Genomic DNA, 20685 nt, shown 5'->3' on the forward strand with positions numbered 1-20685 from the left:
CAGGCAGGAGGTCAGGCCGTTCCCTTTCCTCCTGCCGCAGCACCTGCGTCACCCTGCCCACGCGTGGGCTCAGCAGCCTTCTCTTCCTCCCTGCAGCTGCCTCGGGCTGGCCCCAGCCTGGGTGAGGAGAGCGGAGGGCACAGCCCCAGCGGCCTTGACAGAGGTGAGGGAGCTGGAAATGTGCCTCCCCTGAGGGAGAAGGGTCTGCATGAAAGAGCCAAGGGCTTGTCTCCTAATCACTTCATTAAGCTTTGTTGTATGCACCTATTTGGTTTACCGTGTAGGAAGGATATCGGTGCTTTTAATGGGTGTTCACACAGACATAACTACAGGTGATGGAAAGAAACTGAAAAGCGTGAGCGTGGAGGAGAGCGTCAGACAACATCCCATGGTGGAGCCTGAGGGAAACGCCAGCCACCTCACCGCCCTAGGTGAGCGCTGATGGAGATGAACAGGCCAAAAGCAGTCTTCTGCTGATGGGCCGTGAGCTGGGAGACCACGAGGTTCTTCTGCACATCTCATGCTGTGAATTATTTAGATGGACCTTGTCAGCATGGCACCGCTCTCACAAAAAATGTTAATTCAATCCTGCTGTGGCATGGCAAGGCCAGCTTCCAACCCTGCTGCTTTTGCCTGGAGCTCGGTGGTCCCACCAGGCAGGAACGGCTGCTGCTCCATGGAGGTTCAGCTTTACCATACAAATGACCAACAAAAGGCTGATTTATTTATTTATTTATTTATTTCCCCCTTGTAACAGCAGAACTTACTTTCAATGTAAAACCAGAGGTAGGCTTGATCAAGTGGTTTGTTCTGACGCAGGTCCTGGTCCTTGAGAGCCCCCCACAACCAGGCTTTAGCCAAGGGCTGAAGAGCACGAAGGCCTGGGTTTCTGAAGAGGTTTGCCTGGTGTGCAGGTAAGAAAGCAGCAGGTCTCTCATGAATGCCTTAACCTGTGCTTGCTAATTTAAATGCAAATCAGGTAATAATAGACTTCTTAAAGCCATACTTCACCAGAAAGCCCAGTTTTCATGTCTAGAGAATGCATGCCCTGAAATTCAACTCAAAGACCTGTGGCTCTTCCTCCTCTCCATGTATCTAGAAAATATCCACGGCCATCCCATGGTCCTCACCTCGGCTTTGAGCTCAGCTCAGCTCCTCACCAGTCCTGGGAGAGCAGGACCAGTTCTCTCTTCTGCAGCCTTGTGCCAGACCTCAAGGTGGTAGTCCAGCCTTTCTTATATTTTTAACTCTTATAATCAGACCAGACTTTTTTTCCTTTTTTACTTTTTTTTTTTTTTCCCAAAATACTCAAGGTGGAGGATATCATGATACCATAAATTGCCTGACAATCCAGGAGTTAAAGGAGAAGTCCATACATACTGGCCTTATTTTAATCTCAAGTCTGAAGCAGACCTGACTGGGGATTTCTGGGGGACATTACTACCCCTGCAAGGTAAGACTCAGTCAGACCTACTTTTCTCCCAGTTGAATTTCTACATTTGAACTGGAAGGCTAATTTAGTTTAATTAGAACAGCTTTAGCTTGATCTTTTAAATGAGTAACACTTGACTTAGCATAATTACATCTTTTTTTGTCAGCAAACAGTTCTGTTTCTTAAGGTAATCATCATGTCCTGGCCATTCTAGTGCCAGGCTCTTCTAGCAAATGCAGATGTTGACTGTCACATACTTTGTTAGCTTCAGGAGTGATTTGTGCAAGACTTTTCAGCCCTGACACATCATTGTATTTACCTTACTGTTGGAAACTCTATATATCTATAAACACCATCCCTGGTATAAGTATAATTGTATATAAAAATATAAATATATAAAAGTATAATTGAACAACAACAAGAAATAAACAACAAATACATGTCAACACTTTCCACTTAATTAACCCTGTTTGGCTATTTTCATGTGTAAAACATGAGCTCTAGCTGTCGTTAAGTACCTCTCACACCTCTCAGGTAATGCCACCAGAAAGGCTGTGTTACTGATATATGTGAGGGTGATATATTCAGAGATGTGTCCTGCTATGGTGGAGGTGGGAATAGAAAGGAAATCAGAATAATTCCTGGTTTCCCTGCAGTGCCTTATGTTTGGCTTTCAGAGTGTTTCAAAGTTAGTTGGGCTGCATGTTCAAAGGTGCCAACTAGCTCCAGGCAGAGCCATGGCTTGTGGAGCCCTCCTAGAGCTTAAGGAATCAGTGTTTGTTTGCTTTTCTTCCCCCTGAAAGGAAATAACCTGCTGCTGATCAAAGGCACTGTTGAGGCATCAGACTGAGAAGGTGTAGATACAGAGAAGAAGTCTGAGGAGCCAGGCAAGGAGCGTCTTGGTGGGACAGGTTGCACACTGAAGGAGAGCAGCTGTGCTGTCATCAGTAGCGATGTTTTTCCACATCTCAGCTGGAAGTGATGCATCAGTAAGTGATGAACCCACATAGAGTAACTTTTAGAATAGCCTGAAGTGTTAGGGGAACCTCAGCGTGTGGCTGTGCCTGCACAACGTGGTGCCACAGCTGGTGTTAACCAGAGCGTCTGCAGTCTCAGCAAATACTAGGGACTAAATGGGGCAAAAGTCCAAACCAATTTTCCACCTGTGGGCGGTTCGATTTGACCTTAGGACACTCAGAATGATGCAACCCAAGACCAGGAAACCCATTGAGAAAGAGGTAATCCGTGGGAGGAAGAGGAGTAAAAAGCTGTAGATGTACTTAGAGGCTGCAGCAGTGGGTCAATACCATGGAGAAATTAAGAGACTGAGAGCACAGAGGCCGCAGGGTGTTGGCATTCAGCTTTCAAAATACTTCATAGTACCTTGTCCCACCCCTAGATTTTATTTTCCTGAGACAGCACAGTTGAGAGCTGACAATAGCAAAATGAACAATCCCACAGTACTTGCAGGTCAGGTCCATCAGGTGAGGGGTGGATCATCTCTGACAACAGTGGCAGACTATCAAAAAGCATACAGTAGAGTCAAAGCAAAGACTGGGATTAATGAGGAGGCCAAGTTACTGAAAAAGCTCACCCAGATGTTCAGGATAGCTTAACTCCTACCAAAGCAGAGACAGCACTTTGAGTGTTCCCCAGGGCACCACGAGCACACTGAACTGCTGGTGCTGGGGGGCTGGTGGTGGCCACCCACACCTCGTGGGCTCGATACTTCCAGGACACTCACAAGAGATCCACAGCAAGCCCAGCATGAACATGCATGGGGAGATGCTCAGTGAAATGTATGTCAGGTGACCTGTATCCTGCAGGAATTAATTTAAAGCCATATGGTTAGTTTGCTTAGTTCATGGATCTAAAATTAGAAGTAAGTTACCTTTTTACTTTTGCTATTCCTTAAATAGTCTCTTAATCTGTTTCTCTTGTGATATTACTCCCTTTGGAGGCCAAGACAAGGCTAAATTCTTTAGAGAAATACTTATTTTGCTAAAAGTAAAAATAGATTTGATCTACATTAGCAGTCTCAATATTCATAACAAAATGAAAACACAGGAACAAACTGCTGCAAATTCCTGAGCAAATGAAATTCAAGTCATCATATTTGCTCATGTCAATCATCCTTTTTATTTCTGAGCACTTTGATGTATACCTAACATCAGTTCTAAATGCTTCATGTGAGCTTTAAAAAAATAACATTAACTCACAAAGTAAATAAAGATGATGTAAGACATTTCAGGAATTTTCTGATGTGGCTTCATAACTCTGCAAGCCACCTGATGCACAGACCTTTTGGTCCCCTCATGTGGGACTAATTCGTACCCTACCATGTAGATATGGTAGAGCCAGAATTTCTACATGGTAGGGTACGTATTAGCCCAATAGGATTAATTCTTCTGTTCTGGATTATATTATAATGATTTGTGATGTCATTTTGCTGGGGACATGTAATTTTCTTACTTTGGTTTTGGATTTGTGTATTCATTTATTTGTTTACTGTAGTTGGGACAATTATATTAATGATAAGGATTATATTAATGATAAGGATTACATCAGACTAGGAGCCATACTGCTATGCTGCCTCTAAAATACTGTTACAATATAGGGCTTGTTTAGTGTTCAGTACAAGCACGTTTCAGTTGTAAATGTTATCCAAACTCCTTTTCTCCCTTCTAGGCAGACTCCCTCAGCCAGAGCCAGTGGGGCCCTTGAGCTGAAATTCCAGCAGCACAGAAGAGATGTGAGGACATCTCTCTGGAGCTGTGACAACCTTCTTGGAGGATGCTAGAAAGCCTATGTCTTGCTTTTGCTAGCATGACTCCACACAAAATTAATCGAGGCGGCAGCAAGCTGGCTGAGGGTGCTGAGAACTGGTGAAATCTGCCTGTTTGTTGTGGTTTTGTTGTTGCTAGTTTCTTGAGTTTGAGCAAGAAAGATAAGTAGGTCTGTGGTGGTGTTTTAGTCAAAGAACTGCCATGAACCCCAAAATATCGGTGTCTTTTATCAGAGTTTTTGCAAAGCCAAGTGAGAAAATTGATCAGAAAAAAAGAAATCAGCGAGGAATCGAGAAAGATATGTGATGGGAATGCGTAACTAAAATGCTAATTGACCTGTCTTGGAGGAAAGAGGATTGCTGTCTGAAACAATAAATGAGCGGTGCCAGTGGTGCAGAAGTTGAAAAGAGCTCTGTGCAGTGCCAGCCCGAATAAAGCCGCAGAGGGAAGCGGTCTGTGTTTAGGCTTGTTTTCTGCTGCTCTTGCTCACTTGGGTACTAATGAAGTACTGAACTTACAGGAGCTGTCACTTCCCACCCTAGTTTATCCACGGTATCTTGTTCTTGTGCCCATTTCCCAACAAAAAGGCTTTACTCAGGAAGATGAATGTGGCTATGAGCGTGAATGTCTGAACTAGGGCGCCTTGTGAACTGGAGGGTGGTAATGAGGAGCCTCGAAGCTGGCAAACCCACTGACCCTCAGCTCTGCCCAGGCACAGCGGTTTATTTGTACCGAGTTTCTTTGTGCACAGGATTGGTGGCAGAAAACATCAATTTCAAAGGCTGGTAGGAACCTGTGAAATGACAGAGGTTAAAGCCAGAAACTGTTATTTAAGTAGTGATGTTAGGTGAGGAAATGATTTTAAACAATACTGCTGTACCAACAAAATCTGTAATACAAAGTCATACCAGTAAACAGTGTTTTTTCTTGTCTTTTTTTTTTTCCCCAGCTGTCACCCAGCCTAGGCAAGGCCTTCACAATGCCGGCTTTTTACAATCCAACATAAACATGCAACTGGGAGGATGCCAGATTTGCATTTTCTTGTAAAAACACAGGTAAAATTACAGCCCTCACAATTAGAAAGTATTGTATCTGACCAGAAAAGTGTATTGTGATTAAAACTGCTAAAACCTAAATGAAGTTCAGGCTGCAGCCTGTCCTCAGGAGGTTCAGCTCTACCATAACACTTGGGGAAGGAAGAAAGAAGGAAGCCAGCTTGGCTAGGGTGAACTCTGACCGAGCCCAGGTACTATTGCTGTAGTAGTTTTCCAGAGCTCTTTATGGAGCTTAGCTCAGTGGTTTTCTCTGTCTGTTATGGTGGAACAGGATTTTTTTTTTTCTGGTTTTGAATTAAAAAAAAAACAAAAAACACTTATAAACAAAGACAATGCGATGAAGCAGAAATCTCCACCTGGGCACACCCTCTCATTGGGAAGGGTAAATAAACGTCTTTTCTGTTTAGATTTTCAGCTCTCATTCCTCAAATTCAAACTCCACCCATTGCACCAGTCATCCCCAAAAGCATCGGCAGGTCTCCTGGCACACGTATAAAAGCAGACGGGGCAGGACACCCCTCACAGTGTGCTGTACGTTGCCAGGTGTTGAACTTTATTGAAGCAGAGGGCTGTGAAAAGGCATCAGGAGCCACCATGTCAAGTAAAAGCTTCCAGGGACTGAAGGAGCAGGCAGAAGGTGCAGCAAAAGATGCTGGTAAGGAAGATGGAATATCATTGTCTGTTTGCCGGGGGGTTAGTTTCGGCTTGCACTTACCCAAACCAAAATCTGAAGCTATACTTCTAGCTTCATTGTAACTGATAAGACTTCCCATTAACAGATAACATTTGAGACTGGACCGTAAAGGTCCTGACAAAGAGCTGCTGCGCTGCTTGCAGGCAGGCCCATGCTGAGAGCAGAGCATGGCTTTTCGTTTTCTCTCCGTCCCTGGGGCTACGTTTTGGCCATCACCTGGAGCAGGCTCCAGCCCTGGCTCTCAGAACAGCCCAGGCACCACCTCTGCAGAGCTGGTGCAGGCACTGCTGAGCGCGGTTCTCCTTGAGCTCTCCCCACACAGATCTTAAACCTGGTAGGTTTGAAGTGTTGGAGCCTTTTTTTTTTTTTAATGGTAACGACCTTTTGTATTTAGCATTTACTTTGCTCAGTGTGGTCTTTTTTTGTTCTCTGTGGTGGTTTTTAAGCTGCTCTCTGTTCAAGAGTTGGAGTTGGCCTTGAATGTTTGCTACTTGGCCTGAATACCAATGCCTTCTAGTAATACCTAAAGTGATTAAAATGGACTGTTTGTAAGAAATAATACAAGTGTGTTTCTATTGTAGTCTTATCCATCAGTGACCACCAGATTTTACATGGTTTAAAAAGCCTGTGTATATGTTTCTGTCATAAATATTCCCATGTTGTAGGACAAGTACTCTGTTATTATTAGCACTGTGCACTGGAAACCAACCTTGCAATGCAAAGTATAATAGCTTCACCTTTAAATGAATTAAAAAAGAAAAAAATCACCATGCGTATAGCTTACTATAGCGTTTTATAGTATAATCTTTAGAGTTTGTGTGCAGACCGTTCCTAGCAGGGTATAATTTGTATTCGATTCAGTGCTGGATTTAGGTCCTGCAAGCACTTTGCTGTATAGCTGAAACATGTGAGTGACTTCACTGACTTCTTTGGAGTTGGAATAAGGTAGAGTAGAGTATTACACATCTGGGAGCAAATGTAGAGTAGACCCAGAGATCTGGTGGTACTCCTTTCTGAAAAAATTAAATAACTCTTGCTGCATCCTGAATGTGTTCCTGGCATTGAGGGATCATTTCACCTTCTAGCAGAGGTGATAAGATGGCTGCCACTCTTTGATAAGCTATCACACATCTTGTCTACAAAAGGACAAGACTACACTGCGTCTCGTGCTTTTAATGCTTTATATTCTGGAGCTGATCCATTATTGTTTTCTCTTCTAGTTCTCTTCATGCTCATTTAGATTGTTGTAAAATCTCCCTTTTCCTGTCCTGCTCTGTTTAATATGTTTTCTTCCTTCTTGAAAAAAGGCACTACATCCAAGCAGCCGGCAAGGACAATGCACGTGAGATGGTCAAAGATCTTCAAGCATAATGACCTATAAAAATCAATAAAAGCTAGTGTAGTGCAAAATAAGCAACTTGCAGCCCAATGTCTCATTCAAGCTCCCTGCTAACCTTTGCTCCTTTATCTCCTCCTCATATTTTTATCTTCTGATGTGTCATCTATGTGCCCAGCTATCAGTAAGTGCTGATGACAATCTCACAGCTGCCTGCTCTGGCAGCACCCGTACTTCATAGGGTGCCCATGAGCAAACCCCACAGCCCCAGCCTTGTCAGTGGCAGGGACGTAACCTGCCCCTGACAGGGAAAGCCTACTGACTAGGAGGTCCTATGAGCATAAGTGTGAACAGATGGAAATGTATTTTTGTGTCCTTAATTACAGCAAATTCACTGGGACAGGCTACGCAAGATGCAGTCAACCAGATTACAGATGCCAGCCAGAAAGGTATGAGAAATTATGTTGAAGTCAACAGGAGATGGAGCAGCTGAACACGCGCACAGCAGGCAGCTCCCATTGCCCCCTGTCCTGTGAGCACGCTTGGGATGACGGTCCCCTGGTGTCTGTGACAATTTTGGCCTTTCACAAAACTCCTGGGAAAGGATCTCTGGATCTGCTCCTTGGTAGCACCATGCGCTCGCTGGCAGACATCCCACAACCAACGACCTGCCCCCCGGTCACCGTGTCTGGTGCATGGCACTCAGCCTCGTGCTCAGATTTCGCCTTCCTGTAGAGAAAAGTTCTGGGAACAAAGCAGACAAAACTTTGTTCTTCCTCCCTGAGGATGCAGCAGGCTTGCAATGCATCTTGCCTCCTCCAGCCCCGAGGGCAGGAGTCCGCCCAGGGGTAAGCCCAGGCCAGCCCCAAGCGCCTGCTGAGGCAGCAGCCGGGGTCAATCATTAATGATCAAAGCTGGAAGGGCGCCGAGCACAGAGCTTTGGCAGCTCATTTCTTATCATTGGACGCTGGCAAGATATATCCCTGTATTTTTACAGAGTAAACATTTTCACACTTCCCCTTCCCATCATAAATATTAAACTATGGTGCATTTTTTCAAGCTTTTTGCTTATATGTTATTTTTTTTTCCCTCTCTTTCAGCTATTGATAAGGCTTCCAAGACAGCACAGGATGGTGTAGAAAAAGCAACTGGACAAGCTGCAGAAGCCATGTCTGGCTTTGGGAAAAAATGTGGACTTAAGAAATAATGTTAATTTAAGCAAACAGTATTGCATGTAAAATCCATCTTAGTTCTGCAACTCCCTACTCCTGCGTGTGGAAAAATGAAAACTGTTTGAGATCTGGATGACTACTCTCTCCCCAAGTACAAAATCGTAAGGCAGAATGCTCTCCTTATTCTTCCTATAGGAAAATTACATCTCTTAGCACATCTTATAACATCTGTTCACAATGTTCTGTTCAAAATGGACCATAAGGCTTCAGCAATGTTATTGCCCTGCTCTTACAACAGTGCAATAATTATTGCCACATTTGTTGAGTGTACTTACCAAAATAGCAAAACTGTTAATTTTCTGGGGCACCAGAATATTCACATGATGAAATTAAGTTTCCTCTCAGTAATCAAAAGTTAAGCTGGTGTTATATTTCATGTCGGTTGTTCACTCATTCTATTTTGCTGTATTTTCAGATTGAGATAAATAAAAGGTACTATTAAGATTTCCACCCCTCCACCCCCTGGAAATGTATCACCTTGTAATGTACTCTTGCTGTGTCATTGGGGTTTCAGTAAAGGATCGCACAATGTCCTGCCAATCTCTTTTGCTTTTGATTTGAAGTCCAAAGAGGCCAGTGACCGTCCTGTAAGGTAGGTGCAATGAGCAGCAGTCCCTGAGCACTGCTCACAGGTGTCCCAGCACACACGGCACAGCGGGTACCCGCTCTCAAGGTGTTGGTGCTTAGAGGTGGCTGTGCTAGAGAGCAGAGTGGGCAATCTGCTGGCCTGGAAGATGGAAATATTTATTTTAAATTGCTGATTGCTGAGCAATCAGAGCCTGGCTGCAGCCTGACAGGATGCCCACTTAGCCTTTCCTTTGTCAACAGAAGGCACTATTACCCACTTATTCACAGTAAGTGCTCTTATCTTTGCCTTTGGATGTTTCTCATTGCTAAGCAATTTTGGCAATATTTGCCTTTTTCTTTTTTTTTTTCTTTTTTTTTTTTTTTTGACTGGATTGAAGTCTCACCAGTCTGTTTTGGGTAAAAAGCTAATCTGGGCCTTACAAAAGAAAACCAAAGACTAACTAAAGGCATCTGGATATAAAGAAACAGGGCAGCCCAGGCCAGGTTTAAACACTGCTGTCTCACACCTGCTGGCCAAGAGCTGAGGGTGACAAGGGTTTTTTTGGAAGCACTGGTGTTTGCTGGTGCAGTCCTGGGACAGAGTAGCCCACTGTTGAACATGAAGAGCACTGAGCATTGGCTGCAATCTGCTCAGGACCGCACGGACTGAAAAACCTTTAGAGGAACCTATATGTGACGCATCACCTGTGAGCAAACATAGTCCAGGGCTTTGCACTGAGTGTCCCAATGCAATGTCCACTGTCATTTAAAGCTCTAAAAGCCTAAATATTTACCCAAGTGCAAGCTCACAGAAAAAGAGCAACACTATTGCACTGTCAGTTACCGGGCGACACTCAATAGTACTTAATTATTTAGTACTTTCCATGGTTACTTCCCTCATGGTGAAATCTTCAGAAAATGAGCACTTAGGCTTGGAATTTCACAGCTTGGTGTTGTGTTTGTGGGTAATAGTAGTCCACGCACTGGTCTTCATTACACTTTACTTTCTGCAAAGCAGTTCTTAGTTCATATTAACAAAAAAATCGGCAGTTATGGTGTGTGTTTGTTCTGTTTTTCCCAGTAAAACCACTTATCTTCTTAAACAACTGATACTGTTCCTGGTGCTCTGTGCTCCTGGTACAGGCCAGACACTCAGCATGCAGGCTTCACGTTGCCTCGCTGCAGCCGCAGAGGGGACTGCCAGGCGGGGGGCACACTGGAGGCCAGCCCCCTCCTCCAGTGAGCAGAAATGCTGGTCTCCATCTGGCCAAGGAGCACCAGGAGGCAACTCCCAGCACTCGGTGCCAGGAGCAGGGACGTGACACAAAGGCCTTGCTGCTTCAGCACTGATCCCAGGAGCCTGAGCAGAGTTTGTCACAGCTCCTTTGTCCTGAGGGCAGATGCTGTTGCAGAGGCACCCGTGAGTCTGACTCACTTACTGGCAAGTATTTCCAGGGCTAAACTTTAGAGCTTTGCTCCACAAATTAGATCACGATCTTGTTCACAGTGCTCTTTGGCCTTAAAGAATTTGGGGCTCATCCTTCCCTTGTGCATCGCACAGGCAGCCAGCTCCCAACCGAGTACCATGTATTCTCATCTAAACCAAAAGGCTCCGGATATTGCATCAAAGCAAAACGAGAGCCTTACAGCTCCTACCAGCCCATGTGCCACAAGCCATAGGGACACGTGGAGTTATCTAACAGCTGAGCTTCCACCAGCTGTGTTCTCAAATTCCCTAAAATTTGCTCCTGGGTGTGTCCCCAGCTGGCTGAGCCTTGAGGTCTGATCAAAGCGGATTCACGCCCAGCCTGGCCCCACCTGCACAGGTGAGTGCTGCTATCAAATAAATACCTTTGGGCTATCAAGGAATGGAGTTTTATGAACTCCTTGTATCCACTTCAGCTTTGCCTGCAGCAGTCCATTCACTAGGGCTGCTCCCCTGATTGCCATCAGTGGTAGCAATAGGGACAACTAAGCCTGTAATCCTAAAGGATGAAATACCAGAACTGAGTCTACTGTCTCAGCTGCTCCTAGTAACTTTTCCCAAACTCATTATTATTTAGTAAAGATGTACAAAATCCAGAAAGTCTTCTCTGCAACATAAAAAAGGTATATTTTCTATTTTCCAGACGTTTTTCCGTTTTCTTGTCGAGCAACTCCCATTTCCCCCAGGCAGTTGCACTCTGTACTGTTTCCCTGCAGTTTCCCTCTCCGGCCACGGTGTGGAGCAGGAGCCCACGGCTGCCAGCCGGGGCCACGAAGCTGGTTTCACGCCCAACCCCACTTCCACGGGCAGTTTGCAGCTTGCCCCCGAGCCCTGTGGCAGCAGCACCTTGTTCTGCCGCTGTCCGGAGGAAGCCCCTCGGCCTTTGTGCATGCAGGGGCCACAGAGGCAATGCCTATAGTTTCCCTTTTGATAGGAAATATCAAAATATTCAGATAGGAAATTGCCAGGAATTTCAGGCAAGCAATTCCTGTTCATGAGTACCTACTTCTTCCCATTTAAAAGTAGTTTGAAGATACATTTTTTCCCTTTTTGAACAACTTGCAGACCTACCCCAGCAAGAACCACTTCCCTTCAAGCATTTCTAGCGCTCAGGGTTACTTTTAGGAGCTGGGCCAGCAGAGCGTGTGTTAAACCTAGATGGCAGAGAACACAAACGCTCTGTGCAGCAGGCTGGCTTGCATGCCTGGGGAGGCATTCAGTGTTAAACATTAACTGAGCCCTGGCTAGGGGAAGCCACGGCTGCATCTCCTGCTGGGCTCAGCATAGCCAGCCCCGTAGCTGGCCACCAGAATGGCACTGCCTCAGTTTCCCCAGTTCCTGCTCTCATGCCTGCTTGCTTTAGCTTCTGGCTCTGTCACGTGCCCAACCCAGGGCACATGGGTTTATGAAACACAGCCTCCGTCCTGCAGGACTCACCCTCCCAAATCAGCCTCTGTGCCATCAGCATGGCACCCACCGCGCCCCTGGCCCTGCAGCCCTGCTGGCCCTGCACAGGCAGCCGCTGCTGCAGGCCCTGGGGCTGAGCGGTGGGACAGGGACAGGACGGGGATGGATGGGGTACAGGTGGCTGCTGGGGAAGCTGCCGGGGAGGCTGCATGCTTTGTGCTGTGCTGTTGTGTCACGACCTGAAGAAGTGCCAGTCAAACCCCACAGCCTTTCTGCTTCCCAAACAGCAGGAGCAGCACCAAGCCATGCCAATAGGAATGGAGATTTGGGGAATTCTGGCAAGCTTGGACGTTCTGCAGCCCATTCCCTCTTGTTGTCCAAGCAGCCATGACTGCTGAACTGCAGATGTTAGAGGGGCCATCCTCACCTGTTCCCTCAGGCCTCCATTTATGAACAGATCTGCCTATGAACTTGTTGAACCTTTCTTGGCATTGCCAATGCTGTCTGCTCCCAGAATCCATGGTAGCAGCAGGTTCACTGGCAGTTGCCACCTGTGGAGGATGATCTTCCCTTCAGGCTTATCTCTTACCACTTACAACAATTGCCCCCTAACCCTGGCCAGGTTTGGCAAATAGCGGCCCTGCTGTGAGCAGCGCAGGGAGCCCTTCCTGAAACTGCCTGCACCTGGGCCAAGATTGCCCCAGCTGAGCCCTGGCTGGGCAGGCCACAAAATGGCTGCTGGGGGGCCTGGCTGGGGAGGCCACAAAATGGCTGCTGGGGGGCCTGGGGGCCTGCCCGGGCAGGCCACAAAATGGCTGCCGGGGGGCCTGGCTGCAGGTGTGGGGGGAAGGCACAGCAGGAAGGTAGGAGTGCGAGGTGGGAGGTATGTGATCTGGGGGAGAAGGGGGTGGCGTGTGGTGGCAGTGGCTATCCATCACAGAGGGTGTGGGTGTCCTGCAGCCTGGGCTGGTGATGAAAGGTGCTGGATTTTTTTCTTGCATGTTCTGTTAGTATTTGCCTATGGTGGTTGACTGAGCTTGGGTCAGGTACCCGCTTGTGCCTTGGCATTTTCAGAGTGTGCCCTTAGTGCTGAAGAGGGGTGTTTTTGGTGCCTCTGTGTAAGGCAAGCTGTTGTTTTGTGAAATGTGCGAGCCTGCTGCTGGTTCGTAAGGCTTGTTGCCCTCATGAATCTTTTGCTGTGACTAAGTGGAGCAGTAGCAGTGCAGGACTAGGAAGTCGCTGTTTCCTGAAAATGGATCTAGGTGTGGATAACTAAGGATGTTGTGGAGAACAATAGGTGAATTTTTTACTGCTCTGCTGTTGTGCAATGGTTTTCCCCAGGTCAAATGCTGTTCTGGATTGTCAGAAATATTTCAGGGTTTTGCTACGTTGTATGTTGGTTCCTAACTTATGTCCAGTTCTTTTAACTTCAAGGAAAACTTCAAAACTAAATGTTTACTTTTGTCATACTGTTGTTGTTGTTTTTCTAAGTATATTTTGCTAAAAGTTGTTTTCATACATGCTGTCAGAAGATAATATGATACCGATATGTCCCTCTCTACGCTCAGAAATCCCTCTGTATCCTATATAATTGAGTGCAATGACCTATTCTATGTAAGCGAGGAACTGCAATGGTAAAATGTCTCTTTGCTATGTAAACTGGAATGGTAAAACTGGAACTGCAATGGTGAAATGTCTTTACAATTTGCATGCAGCTGGGCAAATTGTAGAGGAGCTGTTGTTCATGGAGCTAAATGTCTGGGGTAGAGAGAGGTTCTCCTAGAGCCTGCTGTGGGCAGAAGATCAGGCTGCCGGGTCAGCATTTTGTTTTAGGGTACATTACATTTTGATCTACTTTTGCAACAATTGTTTGATGAACAGAGTGAGGGATGGCTGTATGTAGTGTGGAAGGGTGCATAAAGCAATTCTACTAGAAAGCTGGTGATCTCAGCAAAATACAAGTTTGGTCACCATGGGTATGAACAGCCGGATAGCACACAGGAGCTCTCCTAGAGACAATGGAGTGGGGATGAATTGCCCTGATGCTTTCTGCCTCCTCCTTCCCCTGTCACAGCTATAATCCCTAGCACAGGGATATCTAGAGGCAGGGCCGCATCCTGCTCCTCTGGTACAGGGTAAGCAGGACATACTTGGCAGCCTCTAGCACAGCGATGGCCTGCTGCCACGTCCTGTCCTACCCAGCAGCGTGGGAGCACCGTGGTTGGGCTTGTAGTGCTTTGCTATTGGAAAAACCTGTCTGTAACTGCTCCGTGTGCTGGATCCTGCAAGCGTGCACTGTGGGGATGGAGGAAGGGTGCCAGCCGTCCATTTTCAGGCTCCCCAGCTGGATGTTGGAAATGGAGAGTTAAAATGTTATGACACACCATGAGATTATTAGGCTTGTCTAACATAACAAAGATTTCATCACGTACTTTTTTAAAAAAGCAATGTTAGCCCCGCCTGTTTCTTTTTTTAACTCTGTGTTTAAGTCTTGACTGGAGGAGGAAAAAGTCGGCAAGAATCCTCTGAAACTGGATACTTTTCTATGTAAGGCTTTGAAATACAAGAGCTCGTTTAGGCAATTCCTCAGCTGAGGATTTTGGATGTTTTTCTGCCCCCGGCAGCCTCCTGGGAAGGTTTCATAAGGACAGCTGTGGAATGCGCTCTGTTTACCAACTTCTTGCCATGGAAAAACAAAGCTTTTATTCCTGGGCTATGGAAAACTTCTGCCGATTAATCCACACCCCCTCTCTGGGGAGGAAAGCACAACAAACAGCAATGTCTCTTCACCCTTTTATGCATCGTATATTAATCACCTAACAAGGGCTCACAGCTATCCCGTGCTCCAGCCTGCATTTGCCCTCTAACTACTGGGAGGAGTTCTGCTTTGTCTATAAAAAGCTGCACTTTGCTGAACACTGTAACAGAACCAAACTTAGGGACCTGATCACCCATCCTCTGTGGAGAGAGCAGACTGAAAACAGCCATGTTTGGGATTGGGAAGAAGCTCGCTGAGGAAGCAACACAACAAGCTGAAAGTGCTGCACAGGTGGCAGGTAAATGCAAACCACTATTTCCCTCTGCCTGTACCTCTTTTTAGGTGTTGAAGTGTGTGCCCTGCTTGCACCCCAGTGGGCTTTCTGTTCTGCAGCATGGAGCAAATGTCTCACGTGTGAACTTGGCTTTATAGATGCTCTCCTCAGGGGTGTGGTTGGTATGTCTCCAAAACCCTCTGGTACTACAGTAAGGTACCAGTACTAACTACTGGTTTCTAAATACTTCTCCTGCTCACTTCTAACAAGTGGGTATCTAGATGATCTCCTGAAGAGACGACAGGACAGTAGAAAGCTGATAGAGGAGGTGAGGTGACTTAGTTAAAAACAAAAAAAAAAAAACAAACCTATGAACAGCCATGATAAATACGAGTTTTGTAGTAGTGTAATGGATTAGCTTCCTGAAGCTCTGAGGTCTTTGATCTGTTCCAGCCCAGCTGATGTTGTAGCTGCTCATGCCACTAAAAGCCTTGGTGTAATCACTGGGGCTTGGGCACCTGAGTCTTGCTGTTGTGACACTTCCAGCATTTCTCCAGAATTAAGGAGCGTGCCACTTAGGTGAGCCACTGCTGGTGAAGCCAAGCAGACTCTGTAGTGATGCAATTCCTGAGGTGTTAGTGCTTCATATAATGTGAAGGGTTGAGATTACCTAATGTCATGGAAAGTGAGTCTTGAAACTGGATACTGTGACCTCAAATGCAGTAGAAATAAGTTTTTTGTTTTTTAATATTATTTCCTAATGGGCAGATCCCCAGGCAGTGCTCAGTGAAGCAAGTGTTAAGCCTGCTACTAATTTACCATCTATTCCTGGGTCAGCTTGCTAGGAGGTGAAAGAGCCCTAACCCCACACTCACTACCCCCTATTCCTAAGAATTTGAGTTGGTTCTGAAACCAACTATGTTTATGCTGAAGCATGAAATAAACACCCCAGGAATCAAGCAGAGGGTAACCACCACTTCTTGTTTTTGAATTAAGATTCCCTCTTGCTTTTGCTGTACAGCAGCCCTAGATATGTTTTGTATTTTTTTTTTGGTGGAGGGTTTTTAATGTTCATGCTCTGTTTCTTAATATTAGAGGAACATTACTGTTTTTTTTTGCTAGAAGACTGATATGGAAATTTTAAACATGGCATTTGTCCATTTTAGCATGTCCCTTTCCCCTTTTGCCCAAAGTGCTTGATGCTGAACCATCTCTTTGGATACCAGCAGACACCTTGGGCTGAACCCCACACGCATCTTTCCAGCATGCCCCATGCTGCAGTCCAGCTTCTCTTCTGGATGGAGCAGGAGCAACAACAGGAGCTCCCAGGCACTGGCCTGACTCTGACCACTTCCATGCACTGTCGCACGCCTTGATGAGAGGCAGTAAATAAACAGCACGTGGTGCTCAACTTGTGCTGTTTCACTGCCAGTGCCGCACCCAGTCTCGGAAGTATTATCAGTAGAGGTATCCTCCAAATCCTCATTAAATGAAAACAAAAGTGGGAAGGAGGTTGTTGTGCCACTTCTTTCAAAGCAGAACAAGACTGTCCAACTGGTGGTTCTGCAACTATTAATTAAATTATCTTTGAAATATTTCAGTGGTGCCTGCATGTGCCCTGGGGGCTTAGTCCCCTGAGCCATTGCTAAGTTTAGAGTGGAACAACTGGTCTTTGCAAGCATCTAAAATTGGCACCTGCTCCAGAGCTCCTAAAGGGAGCCATGAACTTGGATGTGACCTGGGATTGGTACAGAAAGCATTTTTCTTAGCCTTGATCAGCCCGCATCATCCACCAGTTAGTAAACTGCATCAAAAGATGATGCATGCTGATAATTAGCGTAGCTTTTAAGCAGTAAAAGGTCTTAGGAACTGAGGGTGAAATAGGCCGCTGGTTTATGAGACAGCGTTAATGCAACAGCTACTGTTGGAAAGCCATACAGTCCAAGCCTGGAGGAGTTCTTAAGTGGGTTGGGAGTGTCTGAAGCTTCAGTGCTGTCCTCTCACCCAAGCAATAGCCCCTCACAGTGTGCTTGCATCCTCTTTCTGGCTCACTCAGCCTTTCCTGCAGTGGCTGCTGGGCAGAGCAGATCAATGCCTTTAGAAGGTAGCATTTGGAGCCAAGGTCAATAAAACATGCAGGTTGAACTGAAGGCTGTTTACCCCTCCCCCCCCTTTTTTTTAGGTAACCCTTCAAAGTTGTCATTACTGAATTTAGGAAAGGGATGGACTGCTTAATTTACACTTATGTTTTCTTAATTCCAGTTAACACAGTGGGTCAGACTGTGCAGCAAGCAGTGGATCAGGCTAAGGAAGCTGGTCAGAAAGGTACAATACCGTTTCTACTTCTTTTAATGCCATTCCAGTGAAATCCCAGATAGGTCCCCCACCTCTGCCCCAGCACCCCTCATCTTGTGAGAGGCTGCTGGATATGTTGGTGCCCTCAGTGACGGCAGCAGGGGAGAGCCCTGCTTTCCCAACGCTCTCCACCCAGAGCACAGCACTTCAGTGCTGATGTGGGGGCTCTGAGGATGCAGCCCCTCCTAGTACGGCTGTACTGCCGTCCCAGGGCTGACCAGCAAAAAGCAACAAGGCCACTTCAGCCTCTTTCCCTGCCTGGGCAGAACTGTACTACAACCAGACTCCTTTAGTACCTCCTATGATCCCCTTTAGACTCCCCTCTCACCTGCACCTGGTGAGAAGGAGCAGCTGTTGTAGTAATGATAGTTACCTATGTTTTTTCTGTTTTAAAAGCTCTTGATGAAGTCTACAAAGCAGCTGAAACTGGGGAAAAAGCTGTAAAAAATGTAGCAAATCAAGCAACTTCCTGGGGCAAAAGCTTTGGACAATGAAGATGATACTGTAACACCTCCGAACTTCTTGTAAATTTTTACTGCATGTACTCTTAAATAAAACCCCTATAATCTACATGGGTTGCGTGCATTCTTTGGGATTACTTTGATTACACACACTGAATCATAGTCACTGGTGTAGAAAGACTGGATTACTGCACAGAGCAGACTGCTGAAGTTGTGCTATGCCATTAATCCAGCCAAACACCATCTCTTTGCGTGAGCTAAGGGATGGTTGTGAGTGGGCACAATGCAAGCCAAGGACTTGCAGTTTAGGGTCCTCTCTCATGTAGTCACTGAGCTTAAGTTCGGGCCCCATCAGAGCAAGTCTCAAAAGCTGAGCACCTAAACACCCATTTCAAGACAAGGTATGTACCTATTGCTTCTGTGACTACTCTCACTTCTGATCTTATCTGTAAAATTGTGATTAGGAATTGTGCAAATGAAGGCTCAGCTGTATTTAAGGTATACAGAACCACCATAAAACAGTGCCATGATACTGGAACTAATGCTAACAGCAAAACAGTAACAGCAAAAACTGCTGGTGAAGCACTTAACTCACCACTGAACTGCTTAATGCTGCCTGGGTTGGATTATCAGTGTAACTTGAAGAGCTCTCCACAGCCAAGTGTTGATATGTAATGCAGTGCACAGTACAGCAAGGGAGGCATCACGTTTTCATGGTTCCCATCAAATGCAGATGGACAGTAATCAAACATGAGCCAGAAGAACAAAGAGCAAATCTGGGCTGAAACAAAGTCACCACCTTGCATGCATACGAACTTTAAGAGCGATGAGAGAAGAACTGATTTGCTACTTCAGTCAGGAACTGGGCACCACAAACTTGCTAATTTTTAATGGTATAATTTAGAGATCACTTAGCATCTTGAAATCACAGTGAGAATTATTGCTGTTCCAGCACTTCCTTCTGATGGTAACAGGAGCCTTCAGTGAAAACTGATGTAGTACTGATTTCTTTGCTGGGATGAAAAATGGTCGTTCTACTGGCTATTCTGTACACCAGAATCTTTTCATGTTTAGTAGCTTGCAGGAGGCAAGGAACTGAAAACTGTAGTTGTCTTTACTGGGACTCAGCTACACCTACCCCTGTAGTACTTGCTCTAGCTAGTAGGCATGGTTCGCAACCATTTCAAATCTGTGCTCAAATCAGACTTCAAGCATTGACTGGCTCCCTACCAAGCAACCTGGCAAATACCTTGGTGAAGCGTGTAGTGGCATGTCAGTGAATGCAAGCAGTGACAGTGATGCTAGCTGGAGGCAAAGCTTGTGTGTGGCATGCGTCTGTGCAAGGAGGGGAGTGTTCTCCATAAAGTTTGATCTAAAACCTGAATTCCTGTTACAGTTATTGCAAGAAAACATTATGGCTATATTTATAATCTATGTCCTAGGCCATGACTGTTTTTTTTTCAGCTGTGGTTACAAAAAGGCTAGGGTTGCTCACAGCAAATGTGTGAAGTTTTACTACTACTTTTTTTTTCTGTGTTGCTGTTGCCTGGTCTTGAAAGAGAGAGAGGTGCTAAAAATGTGATAAGGAACATTTGGTTTTATTATTTTTCCTTAACTATGTAATGACAATGGAACTGAGCTCCATACTGCACATATACTCAGTTCTAGTGTACCCTTTGACGTAGGCTATCACGTCAGTGCAGGGCATCAATCACCAGAAGTCTGGATTCACCAATACAACTTGGTTCTTGCATTTAGCTACAAGCAAAGGACAAATCTTCAGATATGCTGTAATCTGAAATCAAACCCCAAAGGTCAGTCTCATCAAGAATCTAGTCTTTGACAGAAAGTACCCCCAAGTTCTCCTTCTGCTGAAAGTCATGCCTCACAGGTCTCCACAGTGACACTGTTAACAAAAGGTCAGTGCAGCCAAGTGGGCTGAGGGAGAAATTCAGTCTTCAAAGGCTTCTCTCTGGTAAAGGCTCATCTCTAGGTTTGGTAAAATCATGGCTGATGGTAGGTCTGATTTCTTTGAGGATATCTTACAGAAGGTCCTGGGAAAGCATATACAAATGGGTGCGTATTACAAGACTGTACGATGCTAATGAACTGGGGGATTTAAAGCTGGGCACTGCACAGCTATTAGCTTTTTTCCCTTCAACCAGGACAGGAGGTAGAAAATACCCTTGTTAGCTACCTGTGCTAGCTTCCTGTGTGCTCCAGTACTGAAAGGGTCCCACTCTTCCTGTTTGCACAGCCAAACAGAAGTAGTGAGAGAGTAGTTTACTAGAGAGGAGAGGGGGACAGGGAGGGAGAAAACAGACAATTAGCCAAGTTCCTCTACTGATACTGTACTCTGCTTTCACCAACCATGTCATCGGATAGCGTACATCCGTTAGCTTTTAAGATTATTTTTCAATAATAAAATTTGTGAACTTTTGGTCTCCAAGTTTTAGCTGAAGTAGACTGCAAGTTGCCAGAGGCATGCAATCTGAGTTTTGTGTAATTATCTAGCACCTGCACCTGAAAATATGATCCAAGATACAGATCTTGTGTTTAGAGATCCACACCTTGATCATAGTACTTATGTCATGCTCACAGCTTTCTTTTTTGTAAATGTCAGGATATATATGCTGCATTTAGGTGATTGAGAGTACTTTTGTAACCCTGACTATTAGCGTTTGTGATGGCGTAAGCTATTAGATAAATGTATCTTACACATTTATAGCTCCAAGATAACTATGAGAGTAGTTCTCACTACTAGAGCAGTTCTCCATACAAATTTACAGGAACACGTTAAAGACCTGAAACTATTTAAACCATATATAACTTCAGCCATCTT

General features: G+C 45.5%; 2 protein-coding genes across 9 annotated transcripts; both read left to right on the forward strand.

Annotated features, from left to right (window-relative positions):
• The first annotated feature begins 1301 nt into the window (after window positions 1-1301).
• On the forward strand, window positions 1302-11378 carry ADIRF (adipogenesis regulatory factor). Of its 6 annotated transcripts, none has more exons than XM_067000723.1 (7): window positions 1302-1453; window positions 2236-2421; window positions 4121-5065; window positions 5168-5273; window positions 5817-5928; window positions 7690-7752; window positions 8404-11378. In XM_067000723.1, exons 4-7 carry the CDS (start codon window positions 5241-5243, stop codon window positions 8508-8510), a joined length of 315 nt encoding a protein of 104 aa, XP_066856824.1. In that variant the 5' UTR covers window positions 1302-1453; window positions 2236-2421; window positions 4121-5065; window positions 5168-5240; the 3' UTR covers window positions 8511-11378. The 6 variants fall into 6 exon arrangements, with proteins under 6 accessions (XP_066856824.1, XP_047930817.1, XP_066856825.1 ...); XM_048074860.2 differs by having other exon boundaries at window positions 4121-4304; XM_067000724.1 differs by lacking the exon at window positions 4121-5065.
• A 1465-nt stretch (window positions 11379-12843) lies between these two features.
• LOC106032017 (adipogenesis regulatory factor-like) lies at window positions 12844-17952 on the forward strand. 3 transcript variants are annotated; one of them, XR_007167415.2, is made up of 4 exons: window positions 12844-12858; window positions 14620-15051; window positions 17290-17352; window positions 17779-17952. XR_007167415.2 is itself a non-coding variant. In XM_013174771.3 (3 exons), exons 1-3 carry the CDS (start codon window positions 14982-14984, stop codon window positions 17874-17876), a joined length of 231 nt encoding a protein of 76 aa, XP_013030225.1. In that variant the 5' UTR covers window positions 14549-14981; the 3' UTR covers window positions 17877-17952. The 3 variants fall into 3 exon arrangements, 1 of the variants encoding a protein (XP_013030225.1); XR_001204609.3 differs by lacking the exon at window positions 12844-12858 and adding an exon at window positions 12864-12878; XM_013174771.3 differs by lacking the exon at window positions 12844-12858 and having other exon boundaries at window positions 14549-15051.
• Window positions 17953-20685: the final 2733 nt, after the last annotated feature.

Source organism: Anser cygnoides, chromosome 7 (genome assembly GCF_040182565.1).
Source record: "Anser cygnoides isolate HZ-2024a breed goose chromosome 7, Taihu_goose_T2T_genome, whole genome shotgun sequence".
NCBI classification, from domain to species: domain Eukaryota; kingdom Metazoa; phylum Chordata; class Aves; order Anseriformes; family Anatidae; genus Anser; species Anser cygnoides.